This window comes from Oncorhynchus nerka, linkage group LG7, assembly GCF_034236695.1.
Source record: "Oncorhynchus nerka isolate Pitt River linkage group LG7, Oner_Uvic_2.0, whole genome shotgun sequence".
NCBI classification, from domain to species: Eukaryota; Metazoa; Chordata; class Actinopteri; order Salmoniformes; family Salmonidae; genus Oncorhynchus; species Oncorhynchus nerka.
In genome coordinates this window covers 67,037,413-67,055,454 of record NC_088402.1, presented here as the reverse complement: position 1 = coordinate 67,055,454, position 18,042 = coordinate 67,037,413, and the positions used below count along the sequence as shown (strand labels likewise).

Genomic DNA, 18,042 nt, shown 5'->3' with positions numbered 1-18,042 from the left:
TACCTGCACTTCCTGTGACCTTTATGACCCCAACCCCCACAACATTTACATTTACATTTAAGTAATTTAGCAGACACAACCCCTCTTCCCATTTGACCAATAAGATGAGTAGAAAAAAGATGCTTCTCTTGCTCGGCTTGCAAAATTATTTTGCATCCCCTGACCTGCAAGTTTAGTAATATAATCTGACATTCACTATTTCAGAATCAGGTTCTCAACAGATGCATCGCCATAGAATACTGCATGAAAATAGACCAGAAACCAGGTCATAAAATAATGGTACCAGTCCACTTTCAACAACTCTCTCTCTCTGGCCCATTTATGTGTATCCTGATCCCCTTGCTGTTTCCCCACAGTACAAGCAGAAGAAAAACCCTCTGTACAGTGTGCTGAAGGAGGAGACCAACTGGTTCATGGACTGATTTAACACCTACATCAATGACAAGCTCAGGGTTGACAAGGGCCTGCCTAGGGAATGGGTGCTGGGTACTAGGTATTTTGATCTGATTGGGTGACTTCATGATTGACGAGAACTTTAAGGCTAATTGGTTTTTAATATACATTGTGTGTGTGGGTTTCAATGTATCTGTTAGTGATTGGTGAAATTAACAGCTGAAGTACTTGCTGTGTCTGGGTCTGTCCTAATCTAGGTTTGGCTGTTGAAGATTAACTGTAACCCAGTCCACCACACCAACTGCAAGGTCCTGAAGGAAGTGATTCCCAGTACTGTTGAGGACACTTCAGGTGAGCACACACTATCTTAACCAGTTCTGTTGGATTGTATGACCTAACTAATTTCTCCTCAAATATAGCTGATCTCAGAAATAAACTCATTTCGGAACTTTGCCTTCGTAATTCATGATAGTGAGATGATTTGTTGATGTGTCCCCGTGTGTGGCTGCTCTCTGTTTTTCTGATGGAGCGTTGAAAATAGCCTAATGTGTAATACTGTAGCTACCACCCAGCTGTTGGTTATTCAGGCCTTACTGCCATATGCCTTATCTCCTGCATGTCTGACTCTGGAGATCTTCAGCAAGTGTCACTGTTGGCTGAAGCTGCTGCCACTGGCAAGTAAAAGGAACTTTGTGCAACTGTATAATGAGGAGACTGCCCCTGTCCCTGTTCTCAGCCGCAGGAGCAAAACGGCAGTACACTTCCGAGCCCAGCGCTCACAAATAGTGCCTCCACCCAAAAGCTCTCCACCATCAGCAGGACTCAGAATGCCGAGTCTGTAGCATCAGTCTCTGGGGAGGTAATTGTAGAAACATAGTTTCTCCTACAGTCATGATGGCTGTCTCTGAATCCCTCACTGGCACTGATACCACTCAACCGCCGCCGACCCTCCTGTCCCTGTCACTACACTTAATGATCCATCCCTGCAGGCTGCTCCCAACCAACCCACAGGCCCAGCAGGCACCCCCAGAGCCCATCCCACCCCAAAACCCAGTACTCGGCCCCCCAAGCGAGACCACACTCAGCTGGAGCTCCGGCTCAGCAATTTCTGGCAGTGGCTCCCGGGGGAACACGCAACACTGCAAGCCCCTAGACCTCCTGCAGGTGAAGAGCACCTTCATGACCCTTTCCATTCTGGCTCTGAGTGAAGGCTTTCACCTCTCTGTGCGACGCCTGCCAGTCACCAAAGCCTGCCCCCACGCCCATCCCGACCAGGCCCAACCCTTCTGCTACTCCGTAAGGCCCATCCAGTTCCACCTGGCCCAGCCGGCACCAGCTGCCCCGTGTGAACAGACAAACAGGAGAAGGAAGGGGGGCAGGGAGGAGAGGGGGGCCAGGAGCCAGGTGAAGACACACAGAGCTCAGCCAAGGAAGAGAAAGATGAGAAAGAGCACACGGAGCTGTGATATATTCACACTGAGACACTCATTTTGTTTAGTTGGCAGCAATATGGAACCTCCCCATGAAAGGAATCCCGCTTAGCTTTTCATTACAGAAAATCCCTCGATCATGTATGAAAATAATAAAGTATGTTTATCCTCTGACCAAAACAGATGATTCTGTCTTTGACGCTTTGCATTTTGAGGTGGCTTCAACAATACAATTGCACGATCAGTATGACAACTGGTCCTAGCACACCTACTCAAAGCTGTTCTAATCTGTAACAACAATAACAACTGCAGCACAATACACACACAACCGTGTTGAAGCTGTGGCTTGTTTTCATGATTGCTTTGTCTCTCATGTAAACAGGAGGATTCTTTCAACAGTCAACAGTGTCTCTTGTTTCTCAATTGCTTAATCTGCAGAATTCTAAAAGGGAGGCTGACAGGCTTCAGAAGAAGTTAAGTTTTCTTTGTGACACCGTCAAAGTGAAAAGACCACTGAGGAAGTTGCGTGGCTCTCTGGGTGGTCTGAGTGCAAACTGACAGGAAGGAAGAAAGAGTGCGCTGCTCACAGTTTTTCGCTTCTTGACTAAACTCATCTCAGGAACTTTGGCACCTTTTTCTTGGTATTTCAGGGACAGTGATATTGTGTTTTAGGAAAAAGGGGGAACTAAGAAGTTAAGCGACAGGCGTGTCCTCTTTTCCTCTCCATCCCCCCTCCCTCTCTCTACATATCCCCCTGTCTGGTCTTAGTGCGGTGCAGAAGCTGTGGGGATGGGTGCAGATGGAGGCAAATGGTACAGTATAGTTAGTGTGAGGACTAGGGCCTGAGGGTGAAGGAAAGAGTTCTCGGTCTGTCTGGACTGGACTAGGCTGCAAGAGGAGAGGAGAGGGCTACCTGGTCATGGGATGCTGTAGTGTGACTCAGAGAGGAGCGCATTCTGGGATTGACGAGGTGGGCCCTGACGAGATCGAGCTTCTGGAGATTGACAACTCAGGGTGAGTCTTTGTTTGTTGATAGTTTGATGTATAACAGAGGCCCATGAACTATATCAATCCCTCATGAGAGCGGTCTGTTTAAGTTTGATAGCCATTCGGCTTTTCACAACCTCACAATCCCATTTTAAGTTGATTCGGAAACATGACTGTGGAGATTTTTTATATATATTTATGACACGACAGCATCTAAGACTAACAAGAAAATTCTCTGATATCTCTGTTGAAAATACTGAGCCTCTTAGCTTTGGAGGAAAGTTTGAATGAATACTATTAAATAGTACCTATTGTTGGGTTTTGGCTGATTAAAGGTCATAAGACGAGGCATTGAGAGGAAGTGGCGAACCTTTGGGTGATGGGTGGAAAAAAATAGTGCTTCAATCACTGTGGCTTCCACTATCCTTTTCAAACAAACAAGTTTCAAATTATGGAAGAGAGATCACTGTGGTAAACAGTCCGGGTTTATATTCAAGTCTCTTCGTCTGTGTTTCTGCAGAGTTTTTGCAGTTGCCAGCACCAGTCAATCAGAATAACTATATAGCTTAAGGCAATACCACAATCTTATATTGCTTTAGTTTTTACAGCGAAGCGATGCTGATCATGGTTTTACTAGGAAATGGACAATGAAATTGGAAGACCTCTTTCTCTGAGCACTTCAGTTCCATGAGTAAGAAACAATAACATTTGAGGGCATATATTATGGAACAATGAATATATCTGTGTTGTTTTCATTCACACAAAAGCACACACAGAGGCAGAACGCTAGTTTGGACTCTGTTTAGACATGAACATATTGATGCGACACTGACATGATTAGGACATGAACGGCCAGTGAAATCGATCAAATGTATCAAAATGTATTTTCAGAAGTTGTCACAAAGTGCACAGATACCCAGCCTAAAACCCCAAAGAGCAAACAATTCAGATGCAGAAGCACAGGAGGGAGGGATATTGTCTCGCTAATTAGCAGACAATACTACCGCTCATCTCTCTTTTGTCCAGCCTGGTCTAACACTGACCAGGCCTCTAAATCCCCTCATTAAAGGAATGGGGGATTAAAACAAGGAGCTAATCAAAATAGCAGCTCACAGACAGCATGTGTCCAAACTGAGAGAAGACGAGGGATCAGCCACCAGCAACATATACTATGCACACACGCAAGGATGCTTGTTCGTACACACACAGAGACAGACACACAAGCACAAACACAGATGTAACATAACTGTTACCATACCTAAGGAATGGTTTAGGGGTGTGTAACTACTATATCACTACTAGATAAATGGTCCAATGAGGGCAACAGGTCTTTGTGTGAGGTGATCAGATGGTGGGTGTCTGCTCCTTGTGTGCACCCCACTTTAATCTGCTTATGAATGGACACTGGTCGGGTGGAGAGGGCTCAGGCTGTAAGTGGGGTGGGCAAATTGGTCTACAGTAAAAAAAAATATATTTAAAAAATCCCTCTTCTACATTTGCTGTCACCACACTCAGTTCAGGGGAATTGCACATGTGTTTGTAGACTAGTTAGGTTTGTGAGATGCTACAGTAGAGTGTGGGGTAAATGTAACATGGTTTAATGGGATATGGTAAAATGAGATTTGGGGTTGACTGCTGATACAGTATATATTATTGTTTCAGGATGTGGACTCTAGGAGAGAGCAGGCTTCAGCTCTCTGTGAGGAATGGAAAAGACGGTCCAACCTCTCGCTACCCTTCAGTGAGACACCTCGATCAGGAGGTCAGTGGAGAAGGAGAGGGTGTATGTGAGTGAGAGAGACAAACAGAGAAAGGGAGTGTCTGTATGAAAATGACACTAAGATATAAATTTGAATAAGTTCTGCCATGCACTTATCACACGGTAAAACCCCCAGTGGACCGCATAATTTGAGTGCAAGCGAGTGTAAATGCATGGTGTCAATGGTGCCAATATATCATTTTATGTCAAAGTTGTTATATCACATTTTTATTTTTTACCTTTATTTAACTAGGCAAGTCAGTTAAGAACAAATTCTTATTTTCAATGACGGCCTAGGAACAGTGGGTTATCTGCCTGTTCAGGGGCAGAACGACAGATTTGTACTCGGGGGTTTGAACTTGCAACCTTGCGGTTGCTAGTCCACCGCTCTAACCACTAGGCTACCCTGCCACCCCTCCCCGCATTAATGATACAATAATACTGATGTATACTAATGTAAACTCCTCCACTACATCTTATTTTTTCATGACACCTAAAATATTATATTCTATTCCCGTAGATTGTGCTATGGGGCAGGAGCAGAGAGGAGCTATACCACAGCATATACAACCAGCCCATCCGTGATTGGGAGGGCCAGCCTGCACACATGTATGGAGAGATAGTGCACTCCTCCCGTGTGTCTCTCCACAACAGCTACACACAGGTAACATCTCTCTACACCATGTTCATATATGCTGTAGATGTCAATCAGCACTCACTGACCAGCACTCACTGTCCAGCACTCATCACTGTCCAGCACCCACTTTCCCGACTCTAGGACTTCTGTACTGATGTTCTGTTCATGTTTTCTTTGTTTATGTTCCTATAGGAGACAAGTGAACACTATCTGGTGCTGTTCTCCTTCCACTTATTGATTCTATATGTGGATCCCTCTCGTCAAGACTTTATCTACGAGGTTGGTTGCTTTACAGATGGGGAAATACTGTAATGACACAGATGCATGTTGAACATTTAACTTGAATGTACATGTCATTCCCCTAAGGCTAGTCAGTGTGTTGCTTCTTCTTTCTCAGGGCATCCTGCCTCTCTCTGGACTGTCTTTCCAAGCCACCTCACTGGACTCCAACAAGCAACACATATTCCAGATCAGTGGTGAGACCTATTATCATAATGGATCAAAAAGCTTCACAGTTCAATAAAGCAATTAATACACAAGGCTGTTTGATTTATTGTGGTTTGTCACAGCTGTGCTATGGTCATAGGTGTGAAGCAAGCCATCAGAAAAGGGTTTAATTATTGTATTGAACATGGCAAGCATCTCCCTCCCACTATTAGGTCCAATGGTGGACTCCAAAGTCTTCACCTGTGCCAGTGCAGCCGAGCTGAACAAATGGATACACCACATGGAGGAGAGGAGATACAAATCCATTAGCCAACCGCTAAGCCCCTCCAGCTGTGCGCTGTCTTACCTGGTAAGGTATTCAATCAGAACACTAGAAGAACCACCCCCTTTTGCAGTAAATTATAGATCTTAAACAGATGTGTCATTGTTAAATCTAAAACTTCTTAACAATTGTGAGGTTTACTTTGCTTGATCACAAATTGAACATCTAATGAGCTAAATACATCATCATGAAAGGACATTTGTAAAAAAGAAACTCTCCAAATATGAAGCTACATTTCTGTTGTAATTTACTGTAGGTACCCTGCGATGAGAACTGGAAGAAAGAGGAACTGAAAAAGTATTTACTGCAAGCCCCAATAAGGCACTGGGAAGGGGCCCCCATCCAGCACATGGGCCAGCCAGGATACATATCCATGGTCCGCATCTTCAATACACAGAGACAGGTATCTAACACAACCCACGCTGTAACTTCTGTACTCACCACTACTCTGAAGTCCATTTCAAGGGGTCTTGATAGCTTAACAGTTGTCATGCTAGCCGGAATTTTAGAAATGCTAAATGATTGAAATATGTCACAATAAGGCACGTTGTCCAGGAATGAAAAAGTCAAACATATGTGGAATATTGCAATTTAGCAGACACTCTTATCCAGAGCTACTTACAGTAGTGAGTGCATACATTTTTCATACATTTTTCTGTACTGGTCCCCCGTGGGAATCAAACCCACAACCCTGGCATTGCAAGTGCCATGCTTTACCAACTGAGCAACACGGTGGTGGCACAATGACCATAAAACTGCAGAAATCCATTATATCTCCAGCACTAAGCCCCAAAAGCTCAACAGCTGCTCAAGAGCTCAACAGTATTTTATGCAAGTGGTAAGCTGGGTAGGTGAAGCTAGCTAACCAAATTGTAGTGAGATTAAAACTCACCAAAATACACAAATCCACCAAAAATGGCATCACTGCTGCCACCATTGTAACTTTAGGGGCTGTATACAGCTGGATGGATGACTTCCTGTAAGCAGCAAGGACTGGATGATGGAGAATGATGGAGATGGATAACTATTTAGGCAGACCCCATTGAATAGGCTGTGGTAACTAGTGACAACCCTTTGAATACCATTTGCCACAACTCAAGAACTCTGTCTCTTCCTGTTTCAATAAAGATATTAAAACACGATTAATGCATTGGTAAATCAGATAACAGATCATTAGTTCCCATGCAAAGATTTTCTATTATATTGACAAGATAGTCTAATGACCGCTCTAACAATGTAAATTCATGTCCTCAAAGATGGAAGGCAGTCGGGAGGAGGCGAGATCAGATGGGACCATTCTAGCCGATGAGAGGGCAGATACCCATGTAAACAACAGGCACAACTCCGATATAAAGTTGTTTTTCTCAAATCTGTCATAATGCATACACTTACATCAGTGCATTCGTAACAACCTAACCATTACGAAACTTCTATTCGAGCAAATGAGCCTCACGTAGCATATTAGTAATGATTTTTTTGTTCACCAAATTTGACACTCTCTTATTGACCTCCATACAAGAATTCCTCACTTCGTGGTCTTATTTATATGGACAGATTTTTGGCGGAGTAAACCCTCTCACTTCGCCTCTTCTTCTCACAGGTTAATACTGAATGACATATTTCCAGAATTAGGCGAACACAGTTTCCTTCTAAAACACAGATTCACCACATATTAGAAATGTGTATAAATGCCATATGAATTAAACAATTACTTAGAAAATAATCCTACACTAGTCCAGTACTCTGTCAGAACTATCTGCTACATAAAAAAAAGCATATATAAATAATGCTAATGTTAATACATATACTAATAGTAAATAATGATCATAGGGCTAATAATAGTGCTTGATTATGCAAATAGTCATATTGCTAATGAAAACAGTAACTATAATGATAATAGTGGACTTGAGATAAAATAAACACTGTGACAACATTGATACATTCTTGCAGGGACTTCATGAGCGGCTACTCGTACTCTTCCCTCAAGATGTCCTCCTGCTCTCTGTGGATAACGAGCGCCTCAGTGTGAAATATGAGGTACAGTCAAATGATGTTCTCAAAGATACAATGTCACAGTAAACATTGTGAATCTGGTGACCTTACCTAGTTTGCCAATTTCCGCTATACAGTAGATGTTGGTGTGACATTCTAAAATGTACAGTTCAGAAGATGTTGTAATTTATAGAGCTGATCCAATACATGACACTTCAACCTGTTTGTCATAACACTTTAGGGTAAATTGTCTCGGAAAAGCATCGCAGCCGTGGAGAGGTCTGCATTACCTGGGAGGCTGGAATTTGAGTTAACAGGTAAAATACAAAACAGGCATAACGTACGTCAAAATGCTCTAACACTTTTGCATAATGAAGCAAAAGGACCCGAAATTAACCATTGAAACTGCGACTAGATCTGCAGCAAGTCAACTGTATCAAGTGTTGCTGTAGACAGTGGTGAAGAGCATTGTCCTTATATTGTATGTTGTGTGGTGCAGGTGAACTGATGGAGCCGCTGCAGGTATCCTGCACCTGTCCTGAAGACTATCAGAACTGGATCTTCCAGCTACAACAGGTACAGTACCATTACAGTCCCATTAAAAAGGGAAATGAGGGAACAAAGATAAAACTGGTTGGAAAAACTGTGTGGCTAGCCTTCTCTGCCTATATATATTGATTCCAATTGAGCCATATATACATGTATATCCATTTTGTGAAGATGCAGGATGCTAAACATGCGTTAGCTTAGCCTTGAACTGTTATGATGGCAGATTCATTTACAGAAGAAATCAAGTTAGTGACAGTAAGTCCCCAAAAGTAGTCCCAAAATGTAATAACCTAAAAATTCATTTATTTTCTTACATAGCTGGAAAAAAAACTCCAAGCTACCTCAAACCACACGGCTCCACCCCTCATGCCGAAAAAACTGTGGAGCAGGAAGGAGTCCCGGGAACCAATGACAGTAGCACAAGACTGAGACTCACTGGCCAATGGCCTCACTCAATAGAAGACTCATGCCTCTTTTCATCAATAGACACTGAAATTGTGGATAGCATGTACTGTATACAGTGTATATGCATACATTATTCAGTCGGGTACAATGAAATGAAGAGATTCTGGTGAAATTTCTTATGCTGTAGGTTACTGTCTGTAGAACTCTGCTTCACTAGTGACAGTAATAGCAATGGATAGGCTAAATTGGGAGTATATTTTTAGTGCACTGATCTTACAATATTTTTCGTCAAATCGCTATTTAAACCAAAATAGAAAATGTAGTGCTGTTCATGACCTTTTCCATATTTTCTATTAGGTTGTTCTTGATACTGTATGTACAAACTCAATAAAAACTTTTTTTTCATCACTACCTTTCCCAAATTGCGTAGGCCTACTTATTTTGTACAAGGAACTCAAACTTTATGTCATGTCAGCAAACATTCAGGCTCCACCTACATACTGTATTATTGGGGAAAAAAATGTCAGTAGTCATTTAAATCACTGAAAACTGTAAGTATGTGCATTTATTTCAGGGGTAAAGCATTTACAGTATTGTGCTCACAACCAGAGATCTCAAGTAGCTCACATGTGTTATTAGTCTTTTGTAATCTATATTTTTCAATTCTAATATTTGTTATAATGGTATGGCATGTTTTTGGCAGATCCTGGCCCTTATAAATTACAGTCATAATAGTAAATTAGACATATATTCATTTAAACATGTAAGTACATCTACAGAATGTAAATTTACATCATTTTCTCCATAGAGAATAACCAGCTAGGAGCATAAACAAATACACATGCTGCAACAGCAATCATTTAAATTAGTACTAACAACTCAGAAATTCAACAAAGGTATATTTAAAAATAATAATAATGTGCCAATGGAATGGTGTACATCTACATGTAGATTGTAGTAGTGGTTGGTAAATAGTATTATGTGCTTCCATCTTAATTTTGGTCTATGCGTAAACAGCTCTCAATGTCAAATCACAGGGAAGATGTACAAACTCAGTAATCCTCAATGTTTTGTTGAAATTGACTTTCTCCATTAGTAAAGTAGGCTAGTCATGATTTGAATGTACAGTATGTCTGAAATTGTGTTTATTTCGAATGCTGAGAGGACTCTTTAAGATGACAATTAAAGTGCTTGGGGCAAAGAAAAACACTTGATTTCTGATGTCCCAGTAGTTGTGTTACAGTAGTTGTATATGCAGTCATAGCAAGCATGATTGAAAGGAAATTACTGCTATGAAGCTGGAAAACCATACTACTTAGCTATATTGCTTATGGTCAAGATACGCCAAATCTTATGAGCACCTGCAGACTAAATAAAGCTCCCACATCCAGATCACCTGAAACTGCTCAGCTATTATATAACTGGTGTTGCGTAAAAGCTGGGACTTATAGATATTTGGGGTTGAGAGTTACTACACCATTACGATTGGACATTCCAAGTGTATGTGAAAAGCTGCAGGGTGGAGAGGACACTTAAAAGAGCTCCTCCTCCAGTTTCTGTGTGACACACTTGATGCGGATGTTTTCTCTGAGGTTGCGGAGACGCGCACTGCGATTTGTGATCTCCTCTACATTGGTTTTGGGGAACCAGCCCCGCTCCCCATCTGACAGCCGAATGCCCTCCACCCAGCCTGTGGATATAGAATACACGACAACCTTAGCAAACGAAAACACACCCAGTGACATTAACACTTGTGGTGGTCTGTATGTTTTACACTGAAACTTTGGGTTTGACATATGATAGAAAAGTCCTATGAACTACTTTAAGGGTAAAATGTTTTTATCTTAATGAAGTTGCCCTTTAAATGTATACTTATTATGATAGTGTTTAATGTGAGGTCGCCAAATGGAGTGTCTCACCGTCACTTGTAATGGTCTTGGCTTGAAGAATATCAGCCTTCTCCAATGTTAGCTCGTCATGCTCTTGGGCCTGGTAGCTCTTGATGCACTGAACTTGAGAAAGATCTGAGAGGAGAAACAACAAAATGTATCGAAATTCATGAAAAAGGTGTAGTGCTGTTAAAATCTATTTTTACACCTTTTTAAAGCATGAAGCAATATTTTCCAGGTTACAGTCAATTAAACAATAGAAACTCAGTGACACTGCAACATGCGACTGCTTATACTCACCATCATTCTCACTGGCCTGCTCAATGTCTTCCAATGGATCAGAGGGGAACATGGCTGTGATCCATCTCTGTTTCCCACTCCTGGGAAGAAACAAAACCCATGTAGAGGCTGTCAGTTCTTACATTATCACTACCATTACAAATCATGATCGTGATTGATAGTGGTATGTGCACTAGCTCACTCAGTGTGGGCCTTGAGCAGGATGTGGTGTTTGAGCTGCTGGCCCTCACACAGCTGGAGGTGGAATATAAAGCCTGAGATGCCCTGGAGCTTCTGACTGAAGTCCTTCACCTTCAGCTGCCCAATCTTAGCGTGAACAAACACCATGAACTTCCACGTGCTGCAGACAGATCAAGGACAGGAATTTGTCAATGTATGCCATGCATCACTCAATTAACCAGCATTTAGGACATAATGCTATGAGCCATACATGCCATTGTTTAGTATAGCATGGCACAGGTTAGTATACTGTAGTATAGCATAGCATATTTTAGCATATCTTAGCATAGCATAACTCCATATATATAAAAAACATACAGTTGAAGTCAGGAGTTTACATACACTTAGGTTGGAGTCAATAAAACTCGTTTTTCAACCACTCCACAAATTTCTTGTTAACAAACTACAGTTTTGACAAGTTGGTTAGGACATCTACTTTGTGCCTGACAAGTAATTTTTCCAACAATTGTTTACAGACAGATTATTTCACTTATAATTCACTGTATCACAATTCCAGTGGGTCAGAAGTTTACATACATTAAGTTGACTGTGCCTTTAAACAGCTTGGAAAATTCCAGAAAATTATGTCATGGCTTCAGAAGCTTCTGATAGGCTAATTGACATCATTTGAGTCAATTCGAGGTGTACCTGTGGATGTATTTCAAGGCCTACCTTCAAACTCAGTGCCTCTTTGCTTGACATCATGGGAAAATCAAAAGAAATCAGCCAAGACCTCAGAAAAAAAGTAGCAGACCTCCACAAGTCTGGTTCATGCTTGGGAGCAATTTTCAAACGCCTGAAGGTACCACGTTCATCTGTACAAACAATAGTACGCAGGTATAAACACCATGGGACCACACAGCTGTCATACCACTCAGGAAGGAGACACCTTCTGTCTCTTAGAGATGTACGTACTTTGGTATGAAAAGTGCAAATCAATCCCAGAACAACAGCAAAGGACCTTGTGAAGATGCTGGAGGAAACAGATACAAAAGTATCTATATCCACAGTAAAACGAGTCCTATATCGACATAACCTGAACGGCCGCTCAGGAAGGAAGAAGCCACTGCTCCAAAACCGCCATAAAAAAGCCAGACTATGATTTGCAACTGCACATGGGGACAAAGATCGTACTTTTTGGAGAAATGTCCTCTGGTCTGATGAAACAAAAATAGAACTGTTTGGCCATAATGACCATCGTTATGTTTGAAGGAAAAGGGGGAGGCTTGCAAGCTGAAGAACATCATCCCAACAGTGAAGCACGGGGGTGGCAGCATCATGTTGTGGGGGTGCTTTGCTGCAGAAGGGACTGTGCACTTCACAAAATAGATGGCATCATGAGGAAGGAACATTATGTGGATATATTGAAGCAACATCTCAAGACATCAGTCAGGAAGTTAAAGCTTGGTCGCAAATGGGTCTTCCAAATGGACAATAACCCCATACTTCCAAAGCAAAATGGATTAAGGACAACAAAGTCAAGGTATTGGAGTAGCCATAACAAAGCCCTGACCTCATTCCTGGGCAGAACTGAAAAAGCGTGTGCGAATAAGGAGGCCTACAAACCTGACTCAGTTACACCAACTCTGTCAGGAGGAATGGGCCAAAATTTACCCAACTTATTGTGGGAAGCTTGTGGAAGGCTACCCGAAACGTTTGACCCAAGTTTTTTTTTAAATTAATTTAACCCCCTTTTTCTCCCCAATTTCATAGTATCCAATTATTAGTAGTTACTATCTTGTCTCACTGCTACAACTCCCGTACGGGCTCGGGAGAGACAAAGGTCGAAAGTCATGCGTCCTCCGAAACACAACCCAACCAAGCCACACTGCTTCTTAACATGAGACAAGGATATCCCTAACGGCCAAACCCTCCCTAACCCGGACGACGCTAGGCCAATTGTGCGTCGCCCCACGGACCTCCCAGTCGCGGCCCAGTCGTTTGACCCAAGTTAAACAATTTAAAGGCAATGCTACCAGATACTAATTGAGTGCATGTGTGAACGAAATCAAATCTGAAATAAATCATTCTCTCTACTATTATTGTGACATTTTACACTCTTAAAATAAAGTGGTGATCCTATCTGACCTAAGACAGGGAATTGTTACTAGGATTAAATGTCAGGAATTGAGAAAAACTGAGTTTAAATGTATTTGGCTAAGGTGTACAGTATGTAAACTTCTGACATCAACTGTACATTTTACATATTTAGAACTCACTCTTTCCTCCTGGACAGCAGAAGACAGTCATTGAACAGATGCAGATAAACAGGCCTTGTGGGCAACTTGAACTTTGACCCAGAAATACTCATGGTCTGTGTGTCCACCTCCAGCAGTTCCCCGTGTTTGACCAGCCAGCGAGACTGGGAGATCAGAGGGAATATCTTAAACGGGGAGATGTATGTTATTAATGAGCATGAATGAACAGTTAATGAATTATTACTGGGTTTAGAGGCATAGTAGTTTCTTTACTTGGGATATACAATGGGCAAACATGATAGGGTTAACCCATACTATGGCAATAAGAAATAGGATTCTTTGTTCTCCAAAACGAATACCGCAATGGATAGAGGAAAGGGGAACATACTGTACATGAACATACAGTAGGTGTACTGAGAATGAATGTTCTCCGTGTTCATAATGAGTGATGTTTTCATCTACCTTGCCCTCAAAGTGGATCTTCTTATTGAGGTGAATGAGCTCTTCCATCCTCTTCATTGATTGCACACTGGAGTTACACTCCTTTATAAGCTGTTTTGGGCACAATAGTCTATTAGAAAAAAGTTTCATTGTTTCTTCAAAATGCAATGTCTATGTCTATGCAAAGTCTACTGTTAATGACCAGAAATTGGCCTCACTCCAGCTTTTGGTATAAGGAGTGGCTGAGGTTCTGAATTCTTTGCAACCCTCTTAACGATCTGAAGCTTCTGTGCATGTGCAGGATTCTCTACTTTACGCACAGTCTCTGCTCTGCTTGTTCGGCTGCTCAAAGAACAGGCTAATCTGGCGAATTTCAGTGATGATTGGGGAATGGTGCTCGTGCAAGATGACAGTATTCGACATAACACAACCGACTATAATAGCATATTATAAGGCTACTGTAAGACAAAAAACACCACCTCATTTTATTTATTTTTTTACTCATGCGGAAAAATGTGTGCTTTGATTGAAACAAAACACAGGTAGGCCTATGCTACTTATGTTAACACCATCTACTCAAAAATGTGCTCACTGTTCATAATTTCAAAACAACACTGCACTTCGAAACAGCACTGTACATAACTCAAGAAGACCCAAATGCATATTCCCATGAAACTGATTGAGATCAAATGGTTGGCATGCAGATGCTGCATGGACATTTTACTGGTAAAACTTGAAGAATTAGCCATCACGATTGACAGTGAGAAATGTAAAGGGAGGGTGACCACAAAAATGTGCGTAAAGTATTTTGTATATTTTCTGTTACCTTTTTCAGTTCATTGAAGGCCTTAGTGGCTGTGTCTTCACCCCTAGAGCCTGGTGTTGTCCTCTTCAGGATATTCTACAAGATAGAAGGAAGATAGAACATTTTGAATCTAGACTTTCACCTCAGGGCACTGCAAAAACTGTGTCCTGGCATGTTCGCTGATCAGTAACCTGATGTAAGGTAGAGTAATGTTCTGTCCCTACAGCCAGGCATGAATAGTTGAGTTTTATGGTGAACAGGGGCGCTCTATATCGTACTTCCACCAGCATCTTAAGCCGTGTGATCCTCTGGAAGGGGAGGATGAGGAAGGAGGCAAGGGGAAGACGCTGGCAGATGGGGTCTTCCTCCAAACGAGCCAGGATACCTGGGAAGCGAGCATTCTCCTGTCTACAGAGAAAATATAAAACACTAAAATCAAGCAACATAGTCGGAAAACCTTCACTGGTATGGATTGGATATGTAGTGTATATCCATGGTCACGAACCCTGGAGAGTTACGGGGTTTCGTTCCAACCCAGCACTAACGCACTTGGTCTTGACGATTAGTTGATTAGTTGAACCAGGTGTGTTAGTGCTGCGCTGGAACAGAAACCTGCACACCCTCTATGGGTTAACCACCCAATCCATATGTATAAAGCAACTATTTAAGTGTGTGTACTAGGCACTGAGTGACATACGGTCATTTTCAAGCATCATACTTACAGACTCGAATGTGCAACAAAGACCAATAGAAATAAACACAAAGTAAGATGGCTCACAACAGGCGCTGGTAGGTCTGTTCCTGGTAGGCCTGGTTGGTCACGTAAGGGAGGTAGACCCTTCGCAGGGCGGGACAGTGGGCCAGGACGATGTCGCATACGTCAAAACGCAAGATGTCCTCCTCCAACCTGTGCTCCAGGTCCTGCAGGAACCTAGACCGAGAGGAAGAGAGAGCGAGAGAAAGAGAGGTAGAAACAAAGAAAGTGAAGAATTCAGAGCAAAAAGAGTGAGTGATTAAGATAGAAAGATGCTGAAAGCCAGAGAAACAGAACCCCCAAATACTGAGCGAAAAAACAAGACAGAAAAAAGCAGAAATAATCTCATGATATATATTCAAGAAATGTACTCTCCCATCAGTGTCATGTTACTATACTGTACCGCTCACTGACGTCCTTGACCTCGGGCAGCTTGGAGAAGAGCCACTGTCTGTCCTGGGTCCCCAGACACTCCCCCAGCTCCTGGGACAGCATAAAGTGGTCCACCGCGATGGCCAGGCTCCGGATGTACGACGCCTCAGATGTCACTAGCTCAAACTTGGCCTGTGACGAGGAGACATTATGGGCCTTTCGGAAGCAATAGGAGCACCTCTCACTCACAATTCAAATCAAGGTGCTTTATTTATATTTTAAAATATCAAATATTATCATGAGACATTATGGGGAAACACATAGTTAAAATAAAATCATGAATATAATGTTATGACCACAAATGTTATGTAAAAATATGTTAACCCATAAAAAATGTAATCCATCACATAGATGAAACAAATCAACTTAGCTGGACATGCTAAAAGCCTGTAGGGTTGCCATAGAGATGTATAGAGGGTGCACTTTCCACAAAAGTCATGCACAACTTCTATGCATCTCTTTGAGTGCTGCCTAAATCCCAATGTGGCTTGATGTCATCCTCATGCTCTCACCTCCTGTAGTTTGCGCTCCTCGTTGCTGAAGTTGTCCAGCTGATCGCTGGTCTGGACATCAGGGATGTCCTGCCACAGGGAGAAGGCGGAGCCTCGTGACGAGCAAAAGGAGCTAGACGGAGACAGATTGGACGGAGATGGGGCCTCCCCAGCCCCTTCTACCCTTAGCCTCTCCTCCTCAGCACCTGGCTCCTCCCCCTGCTGCCTCTGGATTTCTCGGTTGATTGCAACATCACTGTACTCCTGGTACAGAATTGCTGAGGAGAGTGAGAGAGAGCAAGAGCAAGAGCAAGAGCAAGAGCAAGAGCAAGAGCAAGAGCAAGAGACAAAGAGAGAGAGAGAGAGAGAGAGAGAGAGAGAGAGAGAGAGAGAAAGAAAGAAAGAAAGAAAGAAAGAAAGAAAGAAAGAAAGAAAGAAAGTGCGCAAGAGAGAGAGAAGTAAGAAGGGTATACAGGGTTGATTGAGAATTAAAATCGTTATTGAAGAAAGTTTTTAAAAAATACTTTCAGATGTTATGTTGTTATGTAGCATGTAGCTGAACGAGCGTGAAACAATTGCTATGCCATATAAATACCACTGACACTGGAGGTGGAGATCGGAGGTGGAATTAACCAAATTATTGACACAGGATAAGAGGAAAGTAAGACTCACAGCTGGGGAGAAACCGTGACAGACGATTGGAGCTGCTGACTGTGGGAGGAGTAAACCAATCCTCCTCGATGGATTTCTTCCTTATACTGTGGGAAGGGTTGTAGTTATAATCATTATAGCAGTGTTATTTACAGCAGACATCTTTACGACCCACTTCCAGCAAAGACGTATAGTTGAAATGTGACTTTGTGAGTTTAATCTTGATAATATATACCCATTTTAGCTGTTAAAACACACTTTTTGATTGCGAATCCAGTGCTCCGTCGATGTTGTTGCGTGTTATTGTCAGCAGTGGGTAGTGGCGGTATAGGTCCTACAGGACTGTGGGGGGCGCTGTGACTGGAACCACCTGAGCCACGGTGCCTGGAAGTGGCCTTATCTGGAGATGAAGAAGGTAGATGAGGTAGAGGTCTTCATAAGTCCAACAGACCCAAAATTCTGAGACACGAGCAGGCCCGGGTCTTAAATTCTGACTTTTGTCTTGGATCTGGGTGGGTCTGATATAATTGCCATGGGCATGTGCAATTAAAATTGATTTACCGACTAGACCCATTTGGACCTGTCCTCTGTTCATTTACTGTTTGTGTGATGAGAACTGCACAAGCTTGTTATCTGTGTCAGCCAATTGCAACTCAATAAAACGTATAGCTTATGTCCAGCTGAAACTGGTTCCAGCTGCTCACCTCACGTGCGACCTGCTGCTTAGGGGAGAGAAAGAGAGAGAGAGAGACAAAGACACAGAGACACACACAGAGAGAGAGAGAGCGAGAGAGAGAGAGAGAGGTAGTAAACAAAGCCTTGGGCGAGGCTACTGTTGATTGCAAGGATGGATTCTCTTTCAATGAAGTAAAATGAAAGTTAGAGGACAAAGAGTATGGTGGAGGCCTCCCGGGTGGCACAGTGGTTAAGGGCGCTGTACT

The 18,042-nt window shown here is 42.4% G+C and overlaps 2 protein-coding genes across 4 annotated transcripts in view; one reads left to right on the top strand and one right to left on the bottom strand.

The window, feature by feature from the left end:
• Window positions 1-24: 24 nt before the first annotated feature.
• On the top strand, window positions 25-9,332 carry LOC115132245 (probable pleckstrin homology domain-containing family N member 1). Of its 3 annotated transcripts, none has more exons than XM_065020763.1 (15): window positions 25-265; window positions 357-493; window positions 651-744; window positions 2,592-2,837; window positions 4,473-4,572; window positions 5,090-5,233; window positions 5,399-5,485; window positions 5,604-5,682; window positions 5,866-6,002; window positions 6,232-6,378; window positions 7,232-7,300; window positions 7,926-8,012; window positions 8,209-8,284; window positions 8,467-8,543; window positions 8,835-9,332. In XM_065020763.1, the coding sequence occupies exons 4-15, from the start codon at window positions 2,743-2,745 to the stop codon at window positions 8,943-8,945; spliced, it is 1,209 nt and encodes a 402-aa protein (XP_064876835.1). In that variant the 5' UTR covers window positions 25-265; window positions 357-493; window positions 651-744; window positions 2,592-2,742; the 3' UTR covers window positions 8,946-9,332. The 3 variants fall into 3 exon arrangements, with proteins under 3 accessions (XP_064876835.1, XP_064876834.1, XP_064876836.1); XM_065020762.1 differs by having other exon boundaries at window positions 25-279; XM_065020764.1 differs by lacking the exon at window positions 7,232-7,300 and having other exon boundaries at window positions 25-493.
• A 128-nt stretch (window positions 9,333-9,460) lies between these two features.
• Window positions 9,461-18,042, bottom strand: part of LOC115132244 (rho guanine nucleotide exchange factor 19-like) — a 34,110-nt gene continuing 25,528 nt past the window's right edge. Inside the window, exons 4-16 of the mRNA XM_029664680.2 lie at window positions 17,360-17,501; window positions 17,123-17,208; window positions 16,472-16,728; window positions 15,931-16,091; window positions 15,552-15,704; window positions 15,052-15,181; window positions 14,795-14,869; window positions 13,990-14,079; window positions 13,549-13,712; window positions 11,292-11,450; window positions 11,111-11,190; window positions 10,841-10,945; window positions 9,461-10,611 (exon numbers count right to left, since the gene is read on the bottom strand). Of these exons, the coding sequence (XP_029520540.1) occupies window positions 10,454-10,611; window positions 10,841-10,945; window positions 11,111-11,190; window positions 11,292-11,450; window positions 13,549-13,712; window positions 13,990-14,079; window positions 14,795-14,869; window positions 15,052-15,181; window positions 15,552-15,704; window positions 15,931-16,091; window positions 16,472-16,728; window positions 17,123-17,208; window positions 17,360-17,501 (1,760 nt within the window). The 3' untranslated portion in view covers window positions 9,461-10,453. The remainder of the gene's footprint in view (window positions 10,612-10,840; window positions 10,946-11,110; window positions 11,191-11,291; window positions 11,451-13,548; window positions 13,713-13,989; window positions 14,080-14,794; window positions 14,870-15,051; window positions 15,182-15,551; window positions 15,705-15,930; window positions 16,092-16,471; window positions 16,729-17,122; window positions 17,209-17,359; window positions 17,502-18,042) is intronic.

Bases quoted from the DNA above. Each gene is read 5' to 3' on its own strand.
- LOC115132245 (XM_065020763.1), top strand. From the start codon at position 2,743: ATGGGATGCTGTAGTGTGACTCAGAGAGGAGCGCATTCTGGGATTGAC. The intron at 6,003-6,231 runs GTAAGGTATTCA...AATTTACTGTAG, and splicing joins GCTGTGCGCTGTCTTACCTG to GTACCCTGCGATGAGAACTG. The intron at 8,285-8,466 runs GTAAAATACAAA...TGTGTGGTGCAG, and splicing joins GCTGGAATTTGAGTTAACAG to GTGAACTGATGGAGCCGCTG.